This window comes from Enoplosus armatus, chromosome 6 (genome assembly GCF_043641665.1).
Source record: "Enoplosus armatus isolate fEnoArm2 chromosome 6, fEnoArm2.hap1, whole genome shotgun sequence".
Classification (NCBI taxonomy): Eukaryota; Metazoa; Chordata; class Actinopteri; order Centrarchiformes; family Enoplosidae; genus Enoplosus; species Enoplosus armatus.
In genome coordinates, this window is record NC_092185.1 from 26,672,340 (window position 1) to 26,695,173 (window position 22,834).

At 41.0% G+C, this 22,834-nt stretch overlaps 1 protein-coding gene across 1 annotated transcript in view; it reads left to right on the forward strand.

Moving 5' to 3' along the window:
• Positions 1–22,834, forward strand: part of LOC139286188 (NT-3 growth factor receptor-like) — a 219,478-nt gene that overhangs the window by 98,530 nt on the left and 98,114 nt on the right. The window contains exons 5-7 of the mRNA XM_070906923.1: positions 17,124–17,278; positions 18,330–18,472; positions 20,835–20,979. Coding sequence (XP_070763024.1) covers positions 17,124–17,278; positions 18,330–18,472; positions 20,835–20,979 — 443 coding nt within the window. The remainder of the gene's footprint in view (positions 1–17,123; positions 17,279–18,329; positions 18,473–20,834; positions 20,980–22,834) is intronic.

The window sequence follows — 22,834 nt, forward strand, 5'->3', positions numbered from 1 at the left end:
TCGCTATCATGCTTGTTTATACCATATTAATAGTATAATGAACTTTATTTATGCAGCACTTTTCAAAACAAAGTAACAAAGTGCTTTCCATGGTTGAACCAGGATTTCAGGAGGCAATGAGGCAAATCAAACAATTAGAAATAATACAGAAATAAAATGGAATAAAATCAATACAATAATAATAATAATAAAACAGATAAGACATAAGAAAACAGTGTGCTATCATTAATAAAACGCTTTTCTAAAAAGATGTGTTTTGAAGTGATTTGAAAGATTTCACTGATTCTGCAGCCTCAGATCTTCATGCACGCAGTTCAGAGCTGACGGGTCCTGACTGAATAATGCATTGCATATTTGTTCATCCTGTTATCAAACAAGTTGAACGCAGCTTTGGAAGGTAGGATTCATGGACCACTGCACATACTCACGGCAGAGAAACAGTACAATACAAAAACAACAAAAAAATTGACATAGGACTTGTTTTTTGATTTTGTTTTTCTTGTTTATTAGATTACCCATTCATTTGTTATTTGTTCGAGTGGAATAAATGAATGACCAAATGATCCACGGACTGGAGAAATGTGTCAGTTTGGTAAAGAAAAGATTAGACAAGATCCTCCGAGCAGTAGCTATGATGACCACCAGAGTCAGTCTCTGCTTTCATGTTGCTTCTATATTTACACAGCTTTTCATCGGGGCACGCTATCATGTCCAAATCAATGAAATGTCAAAATGTTTGCCGGGCACATCAATCCTTAAGGTCAGACTGTGCTTGATTCATGTTGTGCATCAATGTGTCCTGGTGCTGATGTGGTCCACAAGCCGGCCGGGTGAGTTGTGCAGGATAAAGCCTCATGACAAAGAATCCACAAAAAAAGGTCAGATAGTGATTACTTTATGTGATGCACGCATGCTGCAGCCTACAGCCTCTCTTTGTAAATGACCTGTCATTCCAGGATGAGGATGTATTCAGCCTCATAATAGGTCTGCACTTCACAGTATGACTGCAGGTGAAAGAATGTACTGGTGGGGGTGGGGTCTTCTTGAAGTGAATTGGATTGCATTGTATGCTCCAAAGATTTCTCAGGAATTGAACATGACCTCAGTGAGTCAGATGCTCCCTTTCATATTCGATTCCACAGTTAGTGTCAGTCTGTTAATAACATGCTAACAGGCTTTTTGTCGTAGGAGAGATATCACTGTCTGACATCTGTGACATGTTGCCTCAATCTAGCACTGAATGTGAGTTGAGAGACGGTGTCTTTAGCTGCTTCATTTGGTATCAAAGATACCAGAATGCAGCTACTGGATGGAAGTGTGCTTTGCCCAAAGCATCTTGCTGCCAAGTTATATCCAATTCAATTCAATTCAATTTTATTTATATAGCACCTAATCACAACAAAAATCACCTCATGACACTTTACAAATCGACCAGGTCTAGACCATACTCTTTATGATATTATCACAGAGACTCACAGTTCCCATCATGGGCAAGCACTTTGGCGACAGTGGCAAGGAAAAACTTCCTTTTAAGATGCAGAAACCTTGAGCAGAACTAGGTGGGCGGTCATCTGCTTTGACTGGTTGGGTGGGAGACAGAGGGGGAGACAGAGACAGACAGAGACAGACAGACAAGTACAGATGTATAGCAGCACCAGTAATAGCCATAGCAACCATTATGATAATGGGATATTACAAATAATAGTAGTTACAGCTGTAATAATAACTGAAATATGACTAATAATAGCAATAACAGTTTTAATAATAACAGAACTATGACTAATAATAATAGCGATAAGAGTCAAACAGGCCCATGACGGCAGCAGCCAGGCATACCAGAACCACGATCCACAGGAACCTGCGAGACGAGAAAGCACAGAGAAACTCCGGGGGAAGATATAAAGTTAGCAACATGCATTGGAGGGACATGGATGTGTAAAGATGGAGAGGGAGAGGAGGAAAGCTCAGTGCATCATAGGAAGCCCCCCAGCAGTCTAGGCCTATAGCAGAATAACTAGGGGCTGGTCCAGGCAGGCCTGAGCCAGCCCTAACTATAAGCATTATCAAAAAGCAAAGTTTGAAGCCTACTCTTAAAAGTAGAGAGTGTGTCTGCCTCCCGGAACCAAACTGGGAGCTGGTTTTACAGGAGAGGAGCTTGACAGCTGAAGGCTCTGGCTCCCATTCTGTTTTTGGAGACTCTGGTGCCTGACCAGTAAGAGCTTTGTAGGTGAGGAGAAGGATTTTACAGGGAGCCAGTCCAGAGAAACTTGACATATTGACATATGATCTCTTAATCTCCAATCTAAATCTCTCTAATTGGCTAAAATCTTTGTCTTGGAATCACTTCTCAGGAGATATGAACATTGAAGAGCACTTTTTAATGCCTTCACGTCAGCGATGGTCGTGGCCTGAGACATTATGTTGTCTGTCCGTCCATCCGTCTGTCCGCCCCATTCTCGTAAACGCAATACCTCTGCAACGCCTAGAAGGAATTTCTTCAAACTGGCCCAAACATCCACTGGGACTCAAGGATGAACTGGCTCAAATTTGGTGGTCAAAGGTTAAGGTCACTGTGACCCCATAAAACAAGTTTTTGGCCACAACTCAAGAATTATGAATTAAATACTCAAGGTCCACTTACTAGCTTGTAGCTTTTTGGCATAGTTTATTTACTCAGATTTGCAATCATTACTATCATTGTCATGATTATTGCAATTTTATTTTCCTGCATTTGTAATGACGTTTCACAGAGGAGAGGACTCAAAAGCACAACTCAGACAGGTTGAAAGCAAAAACACAGTCTTTACTTGGAGCGAGCAGGGTTCGATACACGGTGGAGCAGTCAGACAAGGAAGATAATCCAGGAGGGAGTAGGCAGAGATGTAGTCAAAAAACCAAAAGAGATCAAAACCAGGTAGTCAAAATACAAGGAACACTAGGAGAATCGCTGGAATGCTTAGCACAAAGGACAAAGACGAACTGGCACAGATGGATGGGAGAACACAGGTTAAATACACACAGGTGAGAGACTAATGAGGGACCGGTGAAACTAATCAGGGCGGGGCAGGTAATCACAAAGGTGGGAAACACACAAGGGCAGGAAGTGAAGTGTCTGAAACGAGAGGAGAGGTAAGTAAAACAGGAAATGTGCAACATGAAACATGAAACGTGAACAGACTAACGGAGAGGAGAGGACGTTACAGCATTTTTTTCAGCCATGCTAGTTTTGGGGCCTAATAGTGGCATTTCTTGTATTGGTATGGATATTCCTGGTCCCCAGAGGATGATTGCTAAAGACTTTGATGACCTCTCACCTTTACCATCATCACCTGGATAAAAAAATGCTGCTTCACCAAACTGTCTTTACGGCAAAGTATTCCAATAACCATTGGCTGGATTCAAACAAATCTGCTGTAGATTTTCGTGGTCCTCTGAGGATGGATCCTAATTAAATTAAAAAAAACATTGTTGTTTTCAGATTAAGATTGTATAAAACGGGTTTTTTGTGGATCTCAAACAATACATATACTGTATACTCTTAAAGCTGGAGTGCAGGACTTTTTCAGAAAAATGAACATCTGTTACATTCGAGCCGTTGCCAAACAACTTCACACAATGCTGATCAAGCCTCTCACCGCTAGGTAAATCTCTCTGTATTTCGCAGTGTTCTGAGTTTTTAAATCTGGTGTCTGTGGCCACATTCCCGCGCTGGTGCACCAGTAGTGATTCACATGGACTTCAGATAGTTCCAAGAAGTTCTTGGCGGGCAATAAGAATGCGTAAACATAATACATTCATGGTAAATACAGAGAGACAGAACTGTGATTTTTATTAGAGAACGGAGATGACGCAACTGTCTCTCTACATGGCTCTGGGCTGCAGAAAAATCTGTAGGCATATGCCAGAAGGGGTAGACAAAAGTTCCGCACTCCAGCTTTAAGACCCATCAGTTTTCTTTCAGTGATGTTGTAGATGAGCTCCAGTATGTATCAGTAAATCCAATGATTAGAATGTTTTAAAGATGTATACAAGACAAGTCACTTGACCTGCTGATTACATATACCATCTCTCCTCCCACTTTTTCTATACTGAACGGTTAAAAGTGGCATAAAAACATAATTTGCAGACCCATCATGAATTTGTTGTGAAGGTAAACATCACTTTTTTTCCTACTCTCTCTCTGTCCTCACTCTCTCCTACCACATCTACCTTGTCTCTCTGCCTATCTGCCCCCACACTTTTAATGAAAGTGAGAGGTTATCTGTGCTATATTAATGAGAGTGGGGTTATCTCCACTACAAAGTGGAACAACTCATTTACATCACACTCCCCTGGCCAGGTAGATGAGGGAGTTAATTAGGTTGGTGTCAGAGGAGCAAAGATTGCATTTGCTGCATGTCGTCAGATAAACTCGAATCAACCTGGGGGGTAACAATATAATTTTAAGGCCTTAAAGAAGCTACTAATGAAAAAACTTTAATTAAGTCGTGCTTACAGGGTGCCACATAAAGACAAGTGTACTGCTGGATGAATCAACAGTTGACAGTGTTGAGAACAGCATTTTAGTTATATTAATATGTTGGTGGGGATCTGAGTCGTCATGTTTAATTACCCAGCAACTGTTTCCCACCCCCATACGATGACTCATTTTCTGCACAATTTGTAATCGCTCAATTACACTGTGCTAGTTTACATGAGAAATGGTTAAAAAAAAAAAAGGCAATTTAAACATTTCGTTCATTTTTTTCATATCATTAAGCAATTGGATGCATTATAATCCCCAGACCTAACAAACTCAACATTATAAACACATCTTAAACAGATATTAATACCATACAAAATCCAAATAAATGACGCACAACAGTAATTAAAGAGCAAGGAGACCAAAGCAGTAAACCCGTATTTATTACTTGTGTCATGTAAAATAAACAACACTATTCGGTTTGCCAACACTTAATCGCATACAGTATGTGCTGGTAGATGTATTTACATTTTAAAAAGCCATTTCATTTAGAAATGCTGGTTTCAGGATGAGAGCGATTGTCCTAAAACACGTCATCAGTAAAAAAAACAAACAGTACACTAATATAAAAGTAGACTTGTGAAGGCAGGGGCCAATCAATAATCAGGGGAGTTAATCTAAGCCTACAGTTTTAATAGTTGTTTTCTACTAATTTGTGTCAGTTTTGGGTGGTGTCTCTTTGCCAGAACTGTGTCTCTGAACTAGGTTTGGAGACCTCTGGTCCTACGCTAATTTAGCCTCAGGTAAAGTAGTTTTCGCAGACGCCAAAGGAGAGAGAGACATAAACAAGAGATTCGTTTCTCTTCTCTGGCAGTAAAACACAACACATGGGCCCACGGATAACTGTGCATTATTCAGCTTTATACACAGTATGTTCTGCCTCACACAGAAAGATACCCACACTCCTCTATAGCATTTCTTAAATTCACAGGGAGGGTCCTAGAAGAATTTGACGGTGGACTTGCTCTTGAAACTTACAGAAAGTTATAAAATAATCCATTAAAGGGAAACACCGCCAATTTTGCCCATTAACATCAGTTTATTGGTCACTGCTCAGCCTGTGAAAACAATACAATGTCCTCTGTGTCTGAGAAAATAACCTTGATGACATCATCAGGAGACTACAGATTTATACCAGAAAGACTGTGTCACAAATTTCATTATGGGAAATGTCGGATCCAGTGATTTTGACACAGAGCTTGACTCAGGATATCTTGGCCATGCTGCATGGCTCTATGGATGGCAATGTCAGTCTGTCCACCACTTTGGTCCAGACTGAAATATCTCAACAACTATTGGATGGATTGCCATGACATTTTGGACAGAAATTCGTGGTTCCCAGAGGATGAATCCTACCGACTTTGGTGATACCCTGTTTTTTCCCCCCAGCGTCACTAGCAGGTCAATATTTTCACTTATTTTGTCAATCTACTGAATGGATTGACACAAAATGTGGTACAGGCTTTAATGGTTTCCAGAAGATGTATCATATAACTTTGGTGATCCCATGACCTTTCATCTAGCACCATCTTCTCAGAATTTCAATTTATTCAATACCTTGGTTTATGACACCTGCTTAGCATCAGCATTTTAGCATGTCATTGTGAGCATGTTAGGATGGATCATGGATGCGGTTAGCATGCTGAAATAGCATTTTACTCAAAGCTTCGCTGTGCCTAAGTAGCCTACTACCTCACAGATCTGCAATGACTGTAAACTGTTCGTCCTGTTTTTTTTTTTTCTGTCTCTTGTGAGTCCCCCATCTTTGCAGAAGTGCATTACCAAATTTCGGGAGAACACCTTTAAACGTACTTCCTTATGGACCCCCCCAGATCAGATCAGAGTTAATTGTTGATTCATTGTAACGTTTCTACCCGAGTTAATAGTTAAATTAAATTTTGACAATAAAACACTTTAGGGTGAGTGGAGCAATTAGTAGTGTAACTAGTACTGCTAATAACGTATTAGGTTACTTTTAACATGAGCAATAGTGAATGTTGTCATTTTATCTGAAAGTCTGCCAAGTTGTTGACTAGCTGGGCACAATCCAGACATACACTGACATGCTGTGCAGCAGGCTGTGCTGCACCTTGAAATTCAGCTCAAATGTACAAAAAAGTGAAGATCAAACAAAAACATGACATTCAGCCCATTCACATTCATAGATTTTGGGACACATGCCTGTGCAGAGTCACACTGTGGCCCTTCTTGGCTTGCTCCCAGAATCTCCACAGTGTTCAGCAAGAGGCCAAACCAGACTGAAGTGCACTGTGCCAGACCAAAACTGGCCCCCAAACAGAAGCTTTTTAATCTATGCCAGCTCCTGGGGAAAAAACAGCAATGAAATAGTTTTGTTTTCAACATGCTTTTTGTGCGGTTAAATTCGCATGTCAATATGTTTTTTTGGACTGTTGTTTTTGTCATGAGTACTTTCACACAGAACATGAATATTACGCGGCGAAAAAGTGACATGATTCTTTTTCGGAGCAAGATCAATTTTTACAAGCTCACTCACCACGATTAAAAGGCATCAATTGACCACTTTGTGTCAAATTGGCTCAGTTGGGAGAGCGTTAGACTGAAGATCTAAAAGTCTATGGTTCAATCCGGGGTTTCGGTATTGACTGGTACCTCAGTCTATTGACTTGGGAAGTGGAGTTGTCAGCCCTTGGTTGTCCCCACCCAATTATTTGTCTAATTTCCCCCCCGAGGATCAATAAAAATCAGAAACATTTCTAATTCTGGAACAGACATCAGGTCACAACGTTTGTTTCTTGTCACTGAAAAAGGACAAAAAGGTAGCCTAAGTAAGACAGCTTGCTTCATTCACAATGCTGAGTTCACCAGAATAGGCTGGCATACCTATGAATACACATTATATGTAACATGTGTCGGGGCTCAAATTTGCACCGCTGCCGGTATGAGTAGTTTTGATGCGAAATATTCGCAGGAAAGTATTCTGCATTTTCGTGTTGTTTATTCGCCACGTCCCCAGTGTGTTAAGGCTTTAAGTCTGAGGATTCATGGCTGTCCTACTGTAAAATTGCACTCATGAACAGCTCGAGGGCTCCCTGATTGACCGTTTGAGCTCTTTATGCACACTTTCTGTCTGCTACGATGAAACAGAAACAAGATATGGAAGGGGTTGGCATGGTTTTTCATTGCAATATTCTTGTCTGATTTATGATGGCATGATGGTGACTTTCAAATATGTTGATTGGTCCAACAGAATTATTTTGCAGATAAAAAGCAAATCACTAACAGAAATGATCCTTCATTGTACTGTCCACCATGCTGTCCAGGTAACGTGATGTCACAAAGTGCTGTCCCATACAGTGTCTGGAACCGTCCTGCCCTCAGTCACTTGCCCTAATCACACAGATGAGAGGTTGTGGTGATGTAGGCAGACTGGATTTCGCTCCCCATTCATTTCAGTGAAGAAGGGGTGACAGCTTCCAAGGTATTGGCTTCCATTTGCAAAGTGACCACACCTTCTGTGCCAAGTTTGCAAGGCTCTCCAATTTCTCCACTGACTCTCCAAAAGTTCGTAAGAGGTGGGTGGGATTGCCCTCTTGTTCATGGAGTATAATTAGTATTGATTATTTATTTATTTATATCTATAAGCAGCAAAGAATCAGGGATGGTGACTGGCTGCAGCGAGTGCAATGACAACATGTAACAATGATAGAGGGTGATGACTAAAGTGTTTGATGAGACTTCTGCTTTTTCCCTCGGCATTTCACCGCTCTGGCTGCACCATGGCGGTGGACATTGGCTGGCCCCTCTTCTACCAGGACACACTGGAATTCAGAGATAACAACGTCTTATTCAGATGATGCCAATAGATTAGCTGTTCATAATTGGTAAAGAGATGCGTAACATATTTGTTATCAAAGTAAAGATAAAGATGAAGACAGCTTCATCAGAGCTGATCCCCCCTTCCACAGATAACACTGATTCCTCTCTAACTGAAACATTTGCTTCTTTTGTCATATAATCATCCTGCAGTTCTTTGGCTGGCATGGAATTGTAAAATCAAGTATTGTCACACCATGCCGTGCCTCAGACATGCTTATGAGAGCTACTGAATACAGGCCCATAGACTGAGAGTAATCAGACACGAACACTGTGATCCTGGAAAGACTTTGTTGTAGTTTTTGTCTTGGCAGAGATTCAATTTTTTCATCGGCAGAGACACCTCACAGCACACACAACCCACAGGGTTGTACTGTGAAGTGTAAAGAGTGTGTGTGTGTGTGTTTGTGAGTTCCTGGATGGTGCTAGCTCAGGTGCTATCAGAGGAGAAGGCATATCTCGATATTGATTGCAATCACACAGTTTTTTCTCAATCTTCTCATCTGCAAAACATATTTTCTGCAAAAAGTTATATGGGCAAAACAATTTTCTTGCTTCATTGGGAAATTAAAGTTTTTGAGGATACCCTTTTCCTTGTTATTTGGCTCTATCTCAGTTGTTTTTTTTATTAAGTGTTATTCAGGCTGTATTTCAGTTCTTTTCTGCAGACAAATCCAGTTTGCTCTATTTATCAGACCTGTGGCTGTGGCTGTGGCTGTAATAATGCACCTATTGATCTCAAGGCTGGGCATAAGCAGGGGACTGTGTGTGTGTGTGTGTGTGTGTGTGTGTGCAATCAGCTCGGGGTTCAGATCAACAAATGTTCATTACTCTTGCCCCTTCCCCTTGGTAAACACACCAACACACACACACACACACACACACACACTAGATAGCTAGAATTCATCACAGCAACCTGCAGGGTGGAAAAGAACTACTCCATCTCTGCTGTGTGTGTGTTTGGGGGTATAGCGCATACGTATGGAGCCCTGAAACCGACAAAATGTTGTAAAAGGTTGCCAGACAAGTCAAAAATATAACTGAATGCATCAACAAATAATACTGTTGGAATATTAAAATGCAATGCAAAAGGAAATATGAAGCATCATACTTCACCCACCTCCATTCAGTCAGTAAAAAGAGAAAAGTTTTCAGTTGATCAAATTAATGAAATCTTAATATATTTCATTTTTTTTTAATCTTTTACTGAACTCTTTAGTTTTCCTTTGTTGGGTCTTGACACACATTTTATAATTTATCCATTCCCTATTTTTCACAAACAGCCATTCCCATGTTCCTAAGCCAGCTAAACGTGCAATTGAGAGGACAGTGTGTGTAGTTAGCCTAATCGATAACACTGGTAGCTGTGCATCCATGAGTGCAGAGAGCACTAGCCTTTTAACAGCTACTTAGCTGAAGCTGAACTTTGGACGGCATGGTAGAGCAGGTTGAGCAGCGTTTGTGCGGATTGGGGGTTCAATCCCTTCACTGCAGGAAAAAAAAGAAAGATGCTCTCTCGTTCCTCTGTCCTTCACACCTCCATGAATCTTACAGATACAACTGCATCACAAATCTCCCATCAGCCACAAATAGTGACATCACGGAGCTCTGGGAGAAATAGCTGTCCACAAATGATGTATGTGACACCGCAGACCAGAGACGTCTGAAGAGGAATGCTTTGGAGTGCATGTAAATCAATTCAGTAAAATACAAGGGCTATAAGTAAAAGTGAAAAGACTGATAAGTTAGATGTATTTCTAAATGTAGGTGAGTATGACACCATAATATGTTTTCCCCAATAATGTTTCTATCCAAAAACTCAGCATAAGAAGAATAAAATCCTGTTGAAGGGAAATTCTGGTATTTGTCAACCTGGGTGATATTTTCACATTTTGGTCCATTATGACTATTGGTCATGGTTAACATTTTACTCAATACTGTCTTGACTTGGGAAATTATTCTGCATGTCTTTGCCCTAGAATCACTAGCTAGTGATCACTAGCTGGCTGGGTGAGCACTAGCATAACAGAGTGTTGCAGGAATGAGTCTTAAAACCCGGAAATTAGCTCGCATTTTCACACTTCCGGTTTCCTCGTCTCAAAGTCAATGAAGAAGTTTGAAGCTTTTATGTGTCTTAAAAAAGGCGGTTGCTAACGAGTGGCTAAATGAGACTACAGAGGTCGTCACAGACATTAACGTCTTTATGCCGAACACGGAAAGGCATCTACTCACTAGTCCGCCTTTACAGCCTTGTTGTGTTTATACTCTATATCGATCTATATTCTCTTAAAAGTTAAGCTTAGTGGTGGTGACGTTGAAGTAATGCGACTGCGGTGTAGTTCGTTTATAGCCTAACGTTAGCTTTTTACTTTTGGCAATTCCATTTACACTTCAAAAATCATAAAAGTGGTGTTCATTAGTGAAGCTTATCTTGATGAACAACTGGCTTTTTGTCGAGGGAACCAGGGCGATGCTAGCTTCTGGGTTGTCCTACAATACGTCATCCCTGCAGCTCTCTATAGCTCCTGGAGATTCTCCTCTATTTTCTTTCTACAGTTCTGTTAACTCCCTTGCATTTTGTACATCTTTGTGTTCAATGAAAAGGTATGCTGTCAGAGATCAGTTAGCAAACTTGTTAGCCTATTAGCTCATTCGCTAACAGAACAATAAATACCATCGACTCCTGTGTCCTAACTATCTGCTGTGGAGCAGTTTATACTCCGACAGAGAAGTTTGAATACAAGTGAGTGGTGCAACACAGCTAAAAATCTACAATAGCTTCCCCAATTTGGGACTCTCCAGCTCTCCCTCCACTCAAAAGTAAAGCAAATTTGCAGGTCAAAGTTCACCAAACTGCATGTGGCACTTGCTCCTTTATTCTTGCCTGTACACCATTCACCCTTCCCCACATAACACTAGCACCATCATAGCACTGTCCCACACATAGCTGCATGTCTATGCCTTGACTCATAAGCTCCTCACAGATAGCATTAGCCAGTGTTTCTGCACTAAGGTCCGTCATATGGTAGGTACTGATTGCTCGCTCTTTAATAATTCCACAGTAAACGTGTGCTTATGCCAGTCTTTTGTGCACCAATGTGTATCTCACAAATTAAACTCTTGTACATTCAAGTAACGTGTTATAGTTGCTTAATTCCAAGGGGCTTTGTCTTTCAGCTGTTATATAACCGTCTGAAGTTTTGGAAACCTTCTGCTGTCTGAAATGCCAGCTGACTGATGGAAATGTTGTATTTTATAATGATTACTGGAATGACTCTTTTCACCACAAAGAATAAAATACACCTCACACAAAAACATCCCCATTTAGTTGCAGCGTTACATAATCGTCAATCGGTGAGCGTCCGTGGATGCCAGGACTTGTGTGTGTGTGATGAAGTGCTGTAATATATTCAATTCAATTCAATTTTATTTATATAGCGCCAAATCACAACAAAAGTCATCTCATGACACTTCACAAATAGAGCAGGTCTAGACCGACTCTTTATGATGTTATTACAGAGACCCAACAGTTCCCATCATGAGCAAGACCTTTGGCAACAGTGGCAAGGGAAAACTTCCTTTTAAAAGGCAGAAACCTCGAGCAGAACCAGACTCTAGGTGGGCGGTCATCTGCTTTGACCGGCTTGGTTGGAGTGAGAGAGAGAGAAAGAGAGAGAGACATAGAGAGGGACAGAGACAGACAAAGAGAGAGAGAGAGAGACAGAGAGAGACAGAGAGAGACATAGAGAGACAGACAGACAGACAGACAGGCAGAGATGTATGGCAGCACCAGCAGTAGCCATAGCAGCTATAATTATAATAATAATGGAAATAGACTGATAATAGTAGTTACAGCTGTAATAATAACTAAAATATGATTAATAATAGCAGTACCAGCTTTAATGGTAACAGAACTATGACTAAAAATAATAACTGTAATGACGAGAGTCAAGCGGGCCCATGGCAGCAGCAGCCAGGTGTTCCAGGACCATGAATCACAGGAACCTGCGAGACGAGAAAGCACAAAGAAAGATTAGTTTAAGATTAGATATAAAGTTAGTAACATGCACTGGAGGGACATGAATGTATAAAGATGGAGAGGGAGAGCAGGAAAGCTCAGTGCATCATGGGAAGTCCCCCAGCAGTCTAGGCCTATAGCAGTTTAACTAGGGGCTGGTCCAGGCAGGCCTGAGCCAGCCCTAACTATAAGTGTTATCAAAAAGCAAAGCTTTAAGCCTACTCTTAAAAGTAGAGAGTGTGTCTGCCTCCCGGAACCAAACTGGGAGCTGGTTCCACAGGAGAGGAGCTTGACAGCTGACGGCTCTGGCTCCTGTTCTACTTTTGGAGACTCTAGGAACCACAAGCAACCCTGCATTCCGGGAGTGCAGTGCTCTAATGGGGTGACAGGGTACTATGAGCTCTTTAAAATATGATGGTGCCTGACCAGTGAGACCAGTGTGAGGAGAAGGATTTTAAACTCTATTCTGGATTTTACAGGGAGCCAGAGCAGAGAAGCTAATACAGGAGAAATATGATCTCTTTTCCTGGTTTCTGTCAGTACATGTGCCGCAGCATTCTGGATCAGCTGGAGAGTCCTCAGGGACTTATTAGGACAGCCTGATGATAAGGAATTGCAATAATCCAGCCTAGATGTGACAAATGCATGGACTAATTTTTCTGCATCTGTTTGAGACAGGATCTTCCTGATTTTGGCAATGTTACGGAGGTGAAAAAAGGCAGTCCTTGAAGTTTGTTTTACGTGACAGTTAAAGGACATGTCCTGATCAAAGACAACTTCGAGATTCCTCAAGGTGGCGCTGGAGGCCAGGACAATGGCATTTAGAGTAATTTAACTTCTGTCTTGTCCGAGTTCAACGTCAGATAATTGCAGGTCATCCAGGTCTTTATGTCCTTAAGGCATGCTTGGAGCTTAGCTAACTGGTGAGGTTCTTCTGGCTTGATCGATAGGTATAACTGGGTATCGTCTGCATAGCAACGAAAGTTTATGGAGTGTTTTCTGATAATATCTCCTAAAGGAAGCATATATAAGGTGAATAATATTGGTCCAAGGACAGAACCTTGTGGAACCCCGTGACTGACTTTGGCGTACATGGAGGATTCATCGTTAATGTGTATAAACTGAGATCGATCTGATAAATACGACTTAATCCAGTTTAGTGCGGTTCCTGTAATGCCAATTAAATGTTCCAGTCTCTGTAATAGGATATGATGATCAGTGGTGTGGAATGCAGCACTAAGGTCTAACAAAACAAGTACAGAGACTAGTCCTTTGTCTGATGCAGTTAGAAGGTCATTTGTGACTTTCGCCAGTGCTGTCTCTGTGCTATGATGAGCTCTGGAACCAGACTGAAAGTCCTCAAGCAACTTATTGTCATGTAGAAAATCACACAGCTGGTTGGCGACTGCTTTCTCAAAAATCTTGGAGAGGAAGGGAGGGTTAGATATAGGTCTATAGTTGGCTAAAACCTCTGGATCAAGAGTGGGCTTTTTTAGAAAAGGTTTAATTACAGCTACTTTAAAGGACTGTGGTACATAGCCTGTTAATAAAGACAGATTGATCATATATAGTAAAGAAGGGCTGACTAAAGGTAAAACCTCTTTAAGCAGCCTAGTTGGGATGGGGTCTAAGAGACAAGTTGATGGCTTAGATGAAGAAATGGTTTTAGTTATTTGGTGAAGGTCGATGGAAGAAAAGCAATCTAAATATACATCAGGTTTTACAGCTGTTTCTGAGATTCCTGTGTTTGAAGGTAACCTGAAGACAGCAGGTGATCAATTTTGTCTCTAATAGTTAGAATTTTATCATTAAAGAAGCTCATGAAGTCATTACTGCTGAGGGTTCAGGAATACATGGCTCAATAGACCTGTGACTCTCTGTCAGCCTGGCTACAGTGCTGAAAAGAAACCTGGGGTTGTTCTTGTCCTCCTCTATTAATGATGAGTAATAGGCTGCTCTGGCTTTACGGAGGGCCTTCCTTCTAAGTTCTAAGACTATCTTGCCAAATTAAACGTGATTCCTCCAGTTTGGTGGAGCGCCATTTCCTTTCAAGTTTCTGCGCTCTTTGCTTTAATTTGCGGGTTTGGGAGCTGACTTTCTTTGTTTTATTATCTTCTTTTTTATAGGGGAAATAGAGTCAAGTGTCAATCGCATTGAGTCACTGTCAACAAGACCATCCATTTGAGAGGGACGAAGGTTAGCATAGGAGTCCTCAGTTGTATTGAGACATGGCGTTGAATTTAATGCCGATGGAATCACTTCCTTAAATTTAGCTACAGCACTATCAGATAGATATCTGGTTTAGGCTTTTTTGCCTAATGGCGTGTAGTCCCGTAATAGGAATTCAAAAGTTATTAAATAATGGTCCGATAACAAAGGATTCTGTGGAAAGACAATTAGATGTTCAATTTCAAGTCTATATGTCAGAACCAGGTCGAGGGTGTGATTAAAACAGTGGGTGGGTTTCTGTACCCTCTGACAGAATTCGATTGAATCCAATAATGAGAAAAATGCAGTACCAAGGCTATCGTTATCAACGTCCACATGAATATTAACATCACCTACAATAATTTCTTTGTCTGTTTTAAGGACTAAACCTGAGAAAAACTCTGAGAATTCAGATAAAAATTCAGAGTACGGACCTGGAGCGCAATAGACTATAATGAATAAGACTGGCTTCAGTGTTTTGAGTGAGAGACTAAGAACAAGGCTTTCGAATGAGTTATAATCCAGTTTAGGTCTAGAGTTCATCAACAGGCTTGAGTCAAAGATGGCTGCAACTCCACCTCCTCAGCCGGTGCCTCGAGGGATGTCAGTATTAGTATGACTGGGCAGATGGATTCATTCAGGCTGACATATTCTTCACGACACAGCCAGGTTTCTGTCACACACAGTAGATCAATATGATTATCTGATATTAGCTCGTTTACTAATACAGCTTTAGATGACAGAGATCAGAATCAGAATCACAATCATAGTTAGATCTGATGTTTAACAGTCCACACTTCATTTTCCTATTGTTTTGGCCTATAGCAGTGGTGGTCTTAATTTTTATTGATTTAATTATTAATTTAAGTGGTCGGGGGCAGACACAGTTGTTATGGGGTTTTGGGTGGGTAACTGCTCTAATGGGGGCGCAGAGAAGCGTGTAGAACTGCGACTCTGCCTCCTGGTCTGGACTCTGGGTTGTCACGGTTTTGGTTCACTAAGTCGGTCAGATTTTTGTGACCTCCGATTGGCGTAATCGGGAGTCATTACCGCCAACGTGAATAACAATCTTACTGTATTTACGCTTGTCCTCAGCCAGCAGTTTTAAATTTGATTCAATGTTGCCCGCTCTGGCCCCAGGAATACATTTCACTATGGTCGCTGGTGTCGCTAACTTCACGTTTCTGACTATGGAGCTGCCAATTACCAGAATCTGATTCTCAGCGGGTGTGTCGCTGGCGCCTCCAACTTGCTGAGCCTTGCCTCCAGCATGCTAAATAAACTCCATTTATTACTTTTACCATTATCGCTAAAGGAGGCGGGGGAATAACTAAACATCTGCTGGACAGAGCAGGACAGACCAGGAGAGAGAGAAGCCATCGCTAGCTGCTTAGCTAATGTAACAGATAGAATAGTGTGTAAACAACTGTGAGATTAGCAAAAAAGTCACTAAAAGTAGGAGAGAACTATCAGTGTCAAGCAGAACTAGTGTACGTTTAAGTGGTTAGCGGATGCTTAGCCGCTGTAATGAAATATATCACAAACAAATTTAACTTGTTTGAGCTTGGAGCAGCCAAACATGCACACTACCAGTGACACAGAAACCGTAAGTGAAGCAATACGCTTACCGCAGTCAGTACGTCAGAAGAAGAAGCTTACCTCCATCCATACTTTTTTTATGTGTGTATATCATTTTTCTGTTATTCTCTCAACCTACCCAATTTTACAGTGTGTATTTTGGGCTGGAATAGTCGAGGCCAAATCAGCACCTACTGAACACTAAGCTGACTCAGTGTGGTGATCCCTCTGGACCTGCTGAAGGTGTCCCACCTTATTGCCGAAACATTGATCCATGCATTCATCACATCCAGAATTGACTACTGCAATAGCATTGTTTATGGCACATCATCCAAAGTCTTAATAAGCTCTTGCTCGCCCACTCCTGCTCCCGTGACCACATCATCCCTGTCCTCCAGAACCTCCACTGGCTCCCTGTCCAACAACGGATCAGATTCAAAGTCCTTCTCCTCACTCAAAAAGCCCTCCATAACCAGGCCCCCTAACCCTGCCTCACCGACTTGCTCCTCCACCACACTCCATCCCGCAGCCTTCGCTCCTCTGACGGCCAACCTCCTGTCTCCACCTCTCAGGACCAAGCACCGGACCTGGGGGCGACAGAGCCTTCTCTATAGCTTCCCTCCTCCCTCTGGAACACTCTCCCCAAACACATCCGAGGCTGCACCGATCGGCACATGTTCAAGACACTAATCAAAATTCACCTTTTTGGAACTACGTTTAATGTGTGTCTGTTTTTAGTATGTTGCTTTTATCACCATTTTGATTTATGTAAATTGCCTTTCAGTGTCATGAAAAGCGTTTATATGTTGGAACCTTCTTTAGGAGTTCTGATGAGAAAAATGTGCTTTGTTCCTCAGGCATGCAGTTTGAAGGTGAATACATCACTGATGAGATTTAAGTACATTGCTAATATTGTCAATACTCTTTCCTTTTTCTCTCCAGGCATTTAGAGGACGTGGCGTTTTCCTGCGGTTGTGAGATCCGCTGGCTGCAGCTATGGCAACAGAGAGGAGAGGCGGGTCTCAGCAGTCAACAGTTATACTGTGCCGACAGCTACAGGAAGATACTGCTGCAGGACATGAACATTAGCAGTTGCGGTAAGTTCAGAGTGCGAAAATAAGCACACAAACATACACACCTGACGTGCACAGTTTGACCTTAATGATTGGGAATTCTGACTGCTGATATTAATTTTGTATGAAATCTGTTAAAATCAGAGAGCTGTCCGTCTCTCAGTACTGTCTGACTTCCTGTCTGTGGCTCTCAGCTCCGAGCCCATTGGTTTCTACTGAAACTATATATCTAACCAAATATATAATTTTATATATTTTTTTTTTCAATAATTTCCTGAAACAGCTGGTCACTGTAGTTTTTAACAGATCAGTCACTCTATCGGGAGGAAATACTGCATTTGTTAGGGATTGTTTTCTGCCACAGATCAAAACACAATTGTTAATGTGTTTTTAATAGCTTTTGGACAACAATGGAGCTCTATGGCACAGGGGAATATGATGTATCAGGCTTTGGATATGCACAGCACTAGTAGGGTGCTTTCATTGTCGGTTTGGCACAGGATAAATTCATTGGCTTTGGTCTATTAGAAAATCTCCAGCCTTATACTTCAGAGATAATATATTAAACCACTCTTCAGCATCTTCAAACATGATGGTTTTTTAAATCTAATATCTCCATAAAAGCTAAAATATTCAGTAACAGGTAAGATTCTTAAACAGATCCATGTGCCATTTGGGTAGTTTTTTTGCCAGGTTCCAATTCCATTGTACATGTGAATTCTAAGCACGTTTTTAAGTACATAGTTCACTCACACTTAGTATATATATTAAAAAATTTGTTAAAAAAAGAGTGTGCTACTGATCGACACAATTGTCTCACACTGAAACGCGCAAAGGAAATGGAGAAGCTAATTAAAAAGCTACGAAAACATCTAAATAAATTGCATACGGTGGCAAAATAGCTAAAACCATGGAAGGTGCATGTATTGCATCATTTCCTGTATGTTGATTTCAGCAAAAAAAAGGATACTGTGAAGCTCAGCATACATTACCGTGCAGTGTATTTAATCATTTTGTAGTATGAAATTAGGACTCATATTTTCTCTTACATTCTCTCTTTCTTTCTCTTTCCCAGACCTGCCAGATATCAGTGTCAGCCACAGCAACCTCACGGTTATCGAGGGCGACCGAGTAACGGCAATATGTAACGGCTCTGGATCCCCATTACCTGAGGTGGACTGGCCTGTCAACGGCTTGCACTCCATCAACGCGCAGGAGGTAGGGAGAGGACATGCGTTAACACAAATCGAGGACAACACACGACAAGCTAGACTTGCAAATGTTGCGTTTTACACGTGATACCAGCAAGCTGCTGGCAGTTACCTCATAAATAATTGATGTGTGTCTGTTGGCATCAATCATTGACATGATTTCCAGCAGAAACAAACTGCCGTACAGCAGTGGAGTTTTTCCCAGAGTAGAGGTGTTGAAGTCTTGTTTTATTACAGTAATTAGCTGCAGCTAGTTAGATTAGATTAGTTAGTTTTGTCTTCCCTGGCACGATCTCTGAAAGTATGTTTTGCAAATGGATCATGTGAATTGAAGCTGGCTGCTTGACATTCATAAAGCACAAATACACGGATTACAGTCATGAATTCCACTTGGTAATGAAACTATCTTGACTTCTAGACAGTGCTACCACTGCCAAGTAGAGGGTGCCTCACAGTTTAATGCAAGCCTCACAGAAGAAATAGACAATTAACTATTAGAAACACATCTTTATATATGCTAATTGCTACAAAGACTGCGTCCATACTAAATATAAACCGGTCAAATGCAACTGTCATAAATCATAGATTGTATATGAAGATGGACGGCATGACAGCTCCCCAAAAGTGAAGCCAAAATATCCCAATCGCCCCCTGGCAGTATAGGTCATAAGCCCCGCCCACTCCATGTTAGCAGATGGGATATGGGCCAAACTAAAAAAATCAAATTACACGTCAAATACATTTTTCCCAAAGATGGTGTCTGTCATTTTGGGAAGTTCTTTTCACGCTGAGGTTTGTTCATTTTTCTGATACGTTTGGTTTTAATTAGTTTAATTATTATTTGGTTCTATAAAAACGGGTTGAAACATCATGATTGGCAGCTGAAATTGACTGTGGTGTGCTCGTGATTGGGTCAGACTCTGGCTCCAAATGACGTCACCAGCGCAAGATGGCAGCGGCCGTATCCAGAAGAGTTTCGCTTTTGTACAGTGGGAGGAAGTGGAGACACGTCGTCCATCTTTATATACTGTCTATGGCATGAACAGTGTTAGGCAAGTTACTTGGACAATGTAAATGTAATGTCAAACTGATTACTTATCATTCATTAATTATATTACTAATTACTCAACAGTAGAGGGACTCTCACATTACTCATTACAACATTTTACTCAGCCCACCTTTCGTCATAGATGTCTTTCAGCAAATCCAAAGCTATCAAACACACATTTCTTAAATGTAATATGTGTGTAAATAGAAGACAACAACATTTAGCTTAGCCCCCTCAGCCCTGGAGCCCCGTTTTTACAATGAAGCCAAGTCTTCACACACCCTGCAACTCTGCTGTAAAAAGTCACTGAGTAACGTGCAACTACTACTCATGCACTACTACTTTTAAATAGCATATCTGTATATTTAAAAAAACAACAACATTAAGGTCCCATATTGTAGAAAGTGAGATTTCCATGTCTTGTTTGATTATAAAGCAGGTCTCGGTGTGGAAGTATCAAAACACTCAGTCCACGGAGAAATTCACACAGCCCGTATTCAGAAACTGTACCTTTAAACGAGCAGTCAGGACTTCAGTAGGGTTGTGATGTCACAACTATATCGTCACCGCCCTCAGCCACGCCCCCAGCAGGTCCTCTGCTCCAATCACAGCACGCCCACCAAGTACAGGGACGTTCATCCACCCGCTTAGTCTGTCTAAGTTATTGGAGCGCTCTGCTCAGGACTGCTCTTCAAGTTTTTGGAGGTTGTTCAGTTTATCTAAAACGGCTTGTTTCAGACAGGGGGGGGGACTGAGGGGCTGCAGAAAGGGCCAGGAGAAGATACATAAGGACTTTTATGAACTGTGAATCGTGCAGAGCTACTCTAGTGGAGTCCCTGAATAAAAATATAGAGCTGAAATGAGCATAATACCTGGGACCTTTAAAAATAGAATAATAAATATTCATGGTTGCAGTTACAGCAGTTACACTGAGCCTCAATATCTTTCCTATTCATTTTATATGTTGTGTTCACTTGCTAGCTAGGTGCTTATAAATGACCAAACTATTGAACATTTTATATTTTATATTACTGTTATACATTGATACATATGTAAAGCTTCTGGTTTAGATTCTGTCAACGTGTTAACAGTTGTATCACGCTGGCATTTAGGACCTCAGAATTCCGTACCTCATTCCACGCTTTGGTCACATAGCCTCTAGCAAACCTTGGTGGGGGAGGGGTCTAATTGTTACAGTATTATTTAACCAAATCACAGATTGACGAACAGAGTGCCAAGGTCACAAGTGGGACCGTAATTACAAGCAACCTATCAGAACTGACGTTATTTAAGCCATTATTTTTTCCTGCTCTTCCTCCAGGCCAGAGTCTACGACAACAACACCATCCATTCTATCAACATAACTTTGGTCAATGTGAGCAGAGACGACAACAACTTCTTGCTGACCTGCACCGCCACCAACATAGTGGGCATGACCAACGCTTCCGTCCAGCTAACTGTTCACTGTAAGTGCAAACACACACACACACATATCCACATACAGTAAATACATCCACACGCAGAGTGCTCCTCCTATTGGCCAGCTGTTCCATTTTCCAATTAATGGTCACTCTAGGAAAGTACTTATTAGTGTTTTCAATGTGTTAAACAGGCCCATCCATCATCATTACAGCCCATACACATCTACTTACAGAGTGTGTGTGTGTGCTAGAGTTTGGTGTGTTTATATTCAAGTGACCTACAAAAGGAGCTGTTTGCATGAACGTTTTCATATGCAAAAGGCTCATAAATTATCCTGTCACAAGGCCACAACAGCATCACACCTATAGTACATCATGAAAGAAAATGCATGCAGTTGAACGCATGAGACGTTAAGTCTCATTAAAGCAAAATGACAACCTGCTAATTCATTCAACTTTATGAATTTTTTTTTTATTATATTATCTAAGTCATTGTATTTATTCTTAACTGACCAATTCAATTTAATTGAGTTCTCTAATGTGACAATTATGGATAATTTAATTCATCAGGCCAGTTGTTACTGGATGTTATTTTGGCTATACAAGAGCCCTTTTCTGCCAACTTCATATGGGTTAGGGTTTCTTAAAATCATACATGCTAATTGCATTTCCGTGAAAAGCAATTGCCATTGTTGTATATTTTTCTTATTGGCAAAAATATCATGAATAGACCCAAACCAACAATGCGTCAGTGTATCTTGCAATACTTCCTCAGCTCTGAGCCCATTGGTTCCTACTGAGGACATAAAAAAAAAACAGCTCACAAATATATAGTTTCATTTTTAAAAAGGCTCAGTAATTTCCTTAAACAGCTGGACACAACTGGTAGTTTTGACAAACATTACTCAAACAGGAGGAAATAGTGCATTTGTTGGGGACTATTTTCAGCTGTGGATGAATCCACATCTGGTGCTCTCATGAGTATTTTGGGGCTGCAGGACGGTGTATGTGGGATTCAGTCAAAATAAACTGCAGTGTCTGTTTTCATGGTAATGAAGGAACATGTCACCCACTGCAACAGTGTGGCTCATTGATGTGTTTTTATAGTTTTTGGACAACAATGGAGCTCTATGGCACAGAGGAAGAAGATATATCAGGCTGTGATACACACGTAATACTTGTTAGTAGATACATTCATTGCTGGTTTGGGTCTGCACATGAGATCTGTTGAGAATTAGAAAAATATAGAATATCGCCAGCCTCATCCTTTAATGTAGTAATGTAATTAATATGCTCCGTATTATCCTGAACATGATGAAATAAAGTTACCATTTACTTTCATATTCAGTCCAAACAACACGAATATTAAGCACCAGAGCTTGAATGTTTAGATGTAAGGGGATCTTTTGTTCACTTTGTAGTATTTCATGTCTTCATAGCTTTCTAAACATACAGTATTGACACATCTTTTTTGAACTGATCACAAGCTGAGAACCAGCCTCCTTGGTTACTGCAGCAACAGTATTCACTTCCACATCAGCCAAATGTTCATGCGCCCTGTGTTGGATTTTATTCTCGTAGAAAAAATATGCCCAAATCGTACAGATGAGCTTTCTCCATAAGGCTGCATTCAGACTGAATCTGGTGGTTGCGGCAGTGTGGGAGTGACACTACGTGGCCCATGTATGTGACGTTACTTTGTGAACTTTAATCCCCCAATCCAGAAGGTGGCGGTAATACACTTAAAAGCAACAACAAAAGAGAAGAAGAAAAGTAAAAAGGTAAACAATCTTTTGTGGGCATCTTATGATCTGCCTAAACGCACTATCCTCATTCATGGGAATGGGAGGAGTGCCGTTTTTGCCGCAATGCTGGATTTGGTCTGAATGCCGCCTAATGT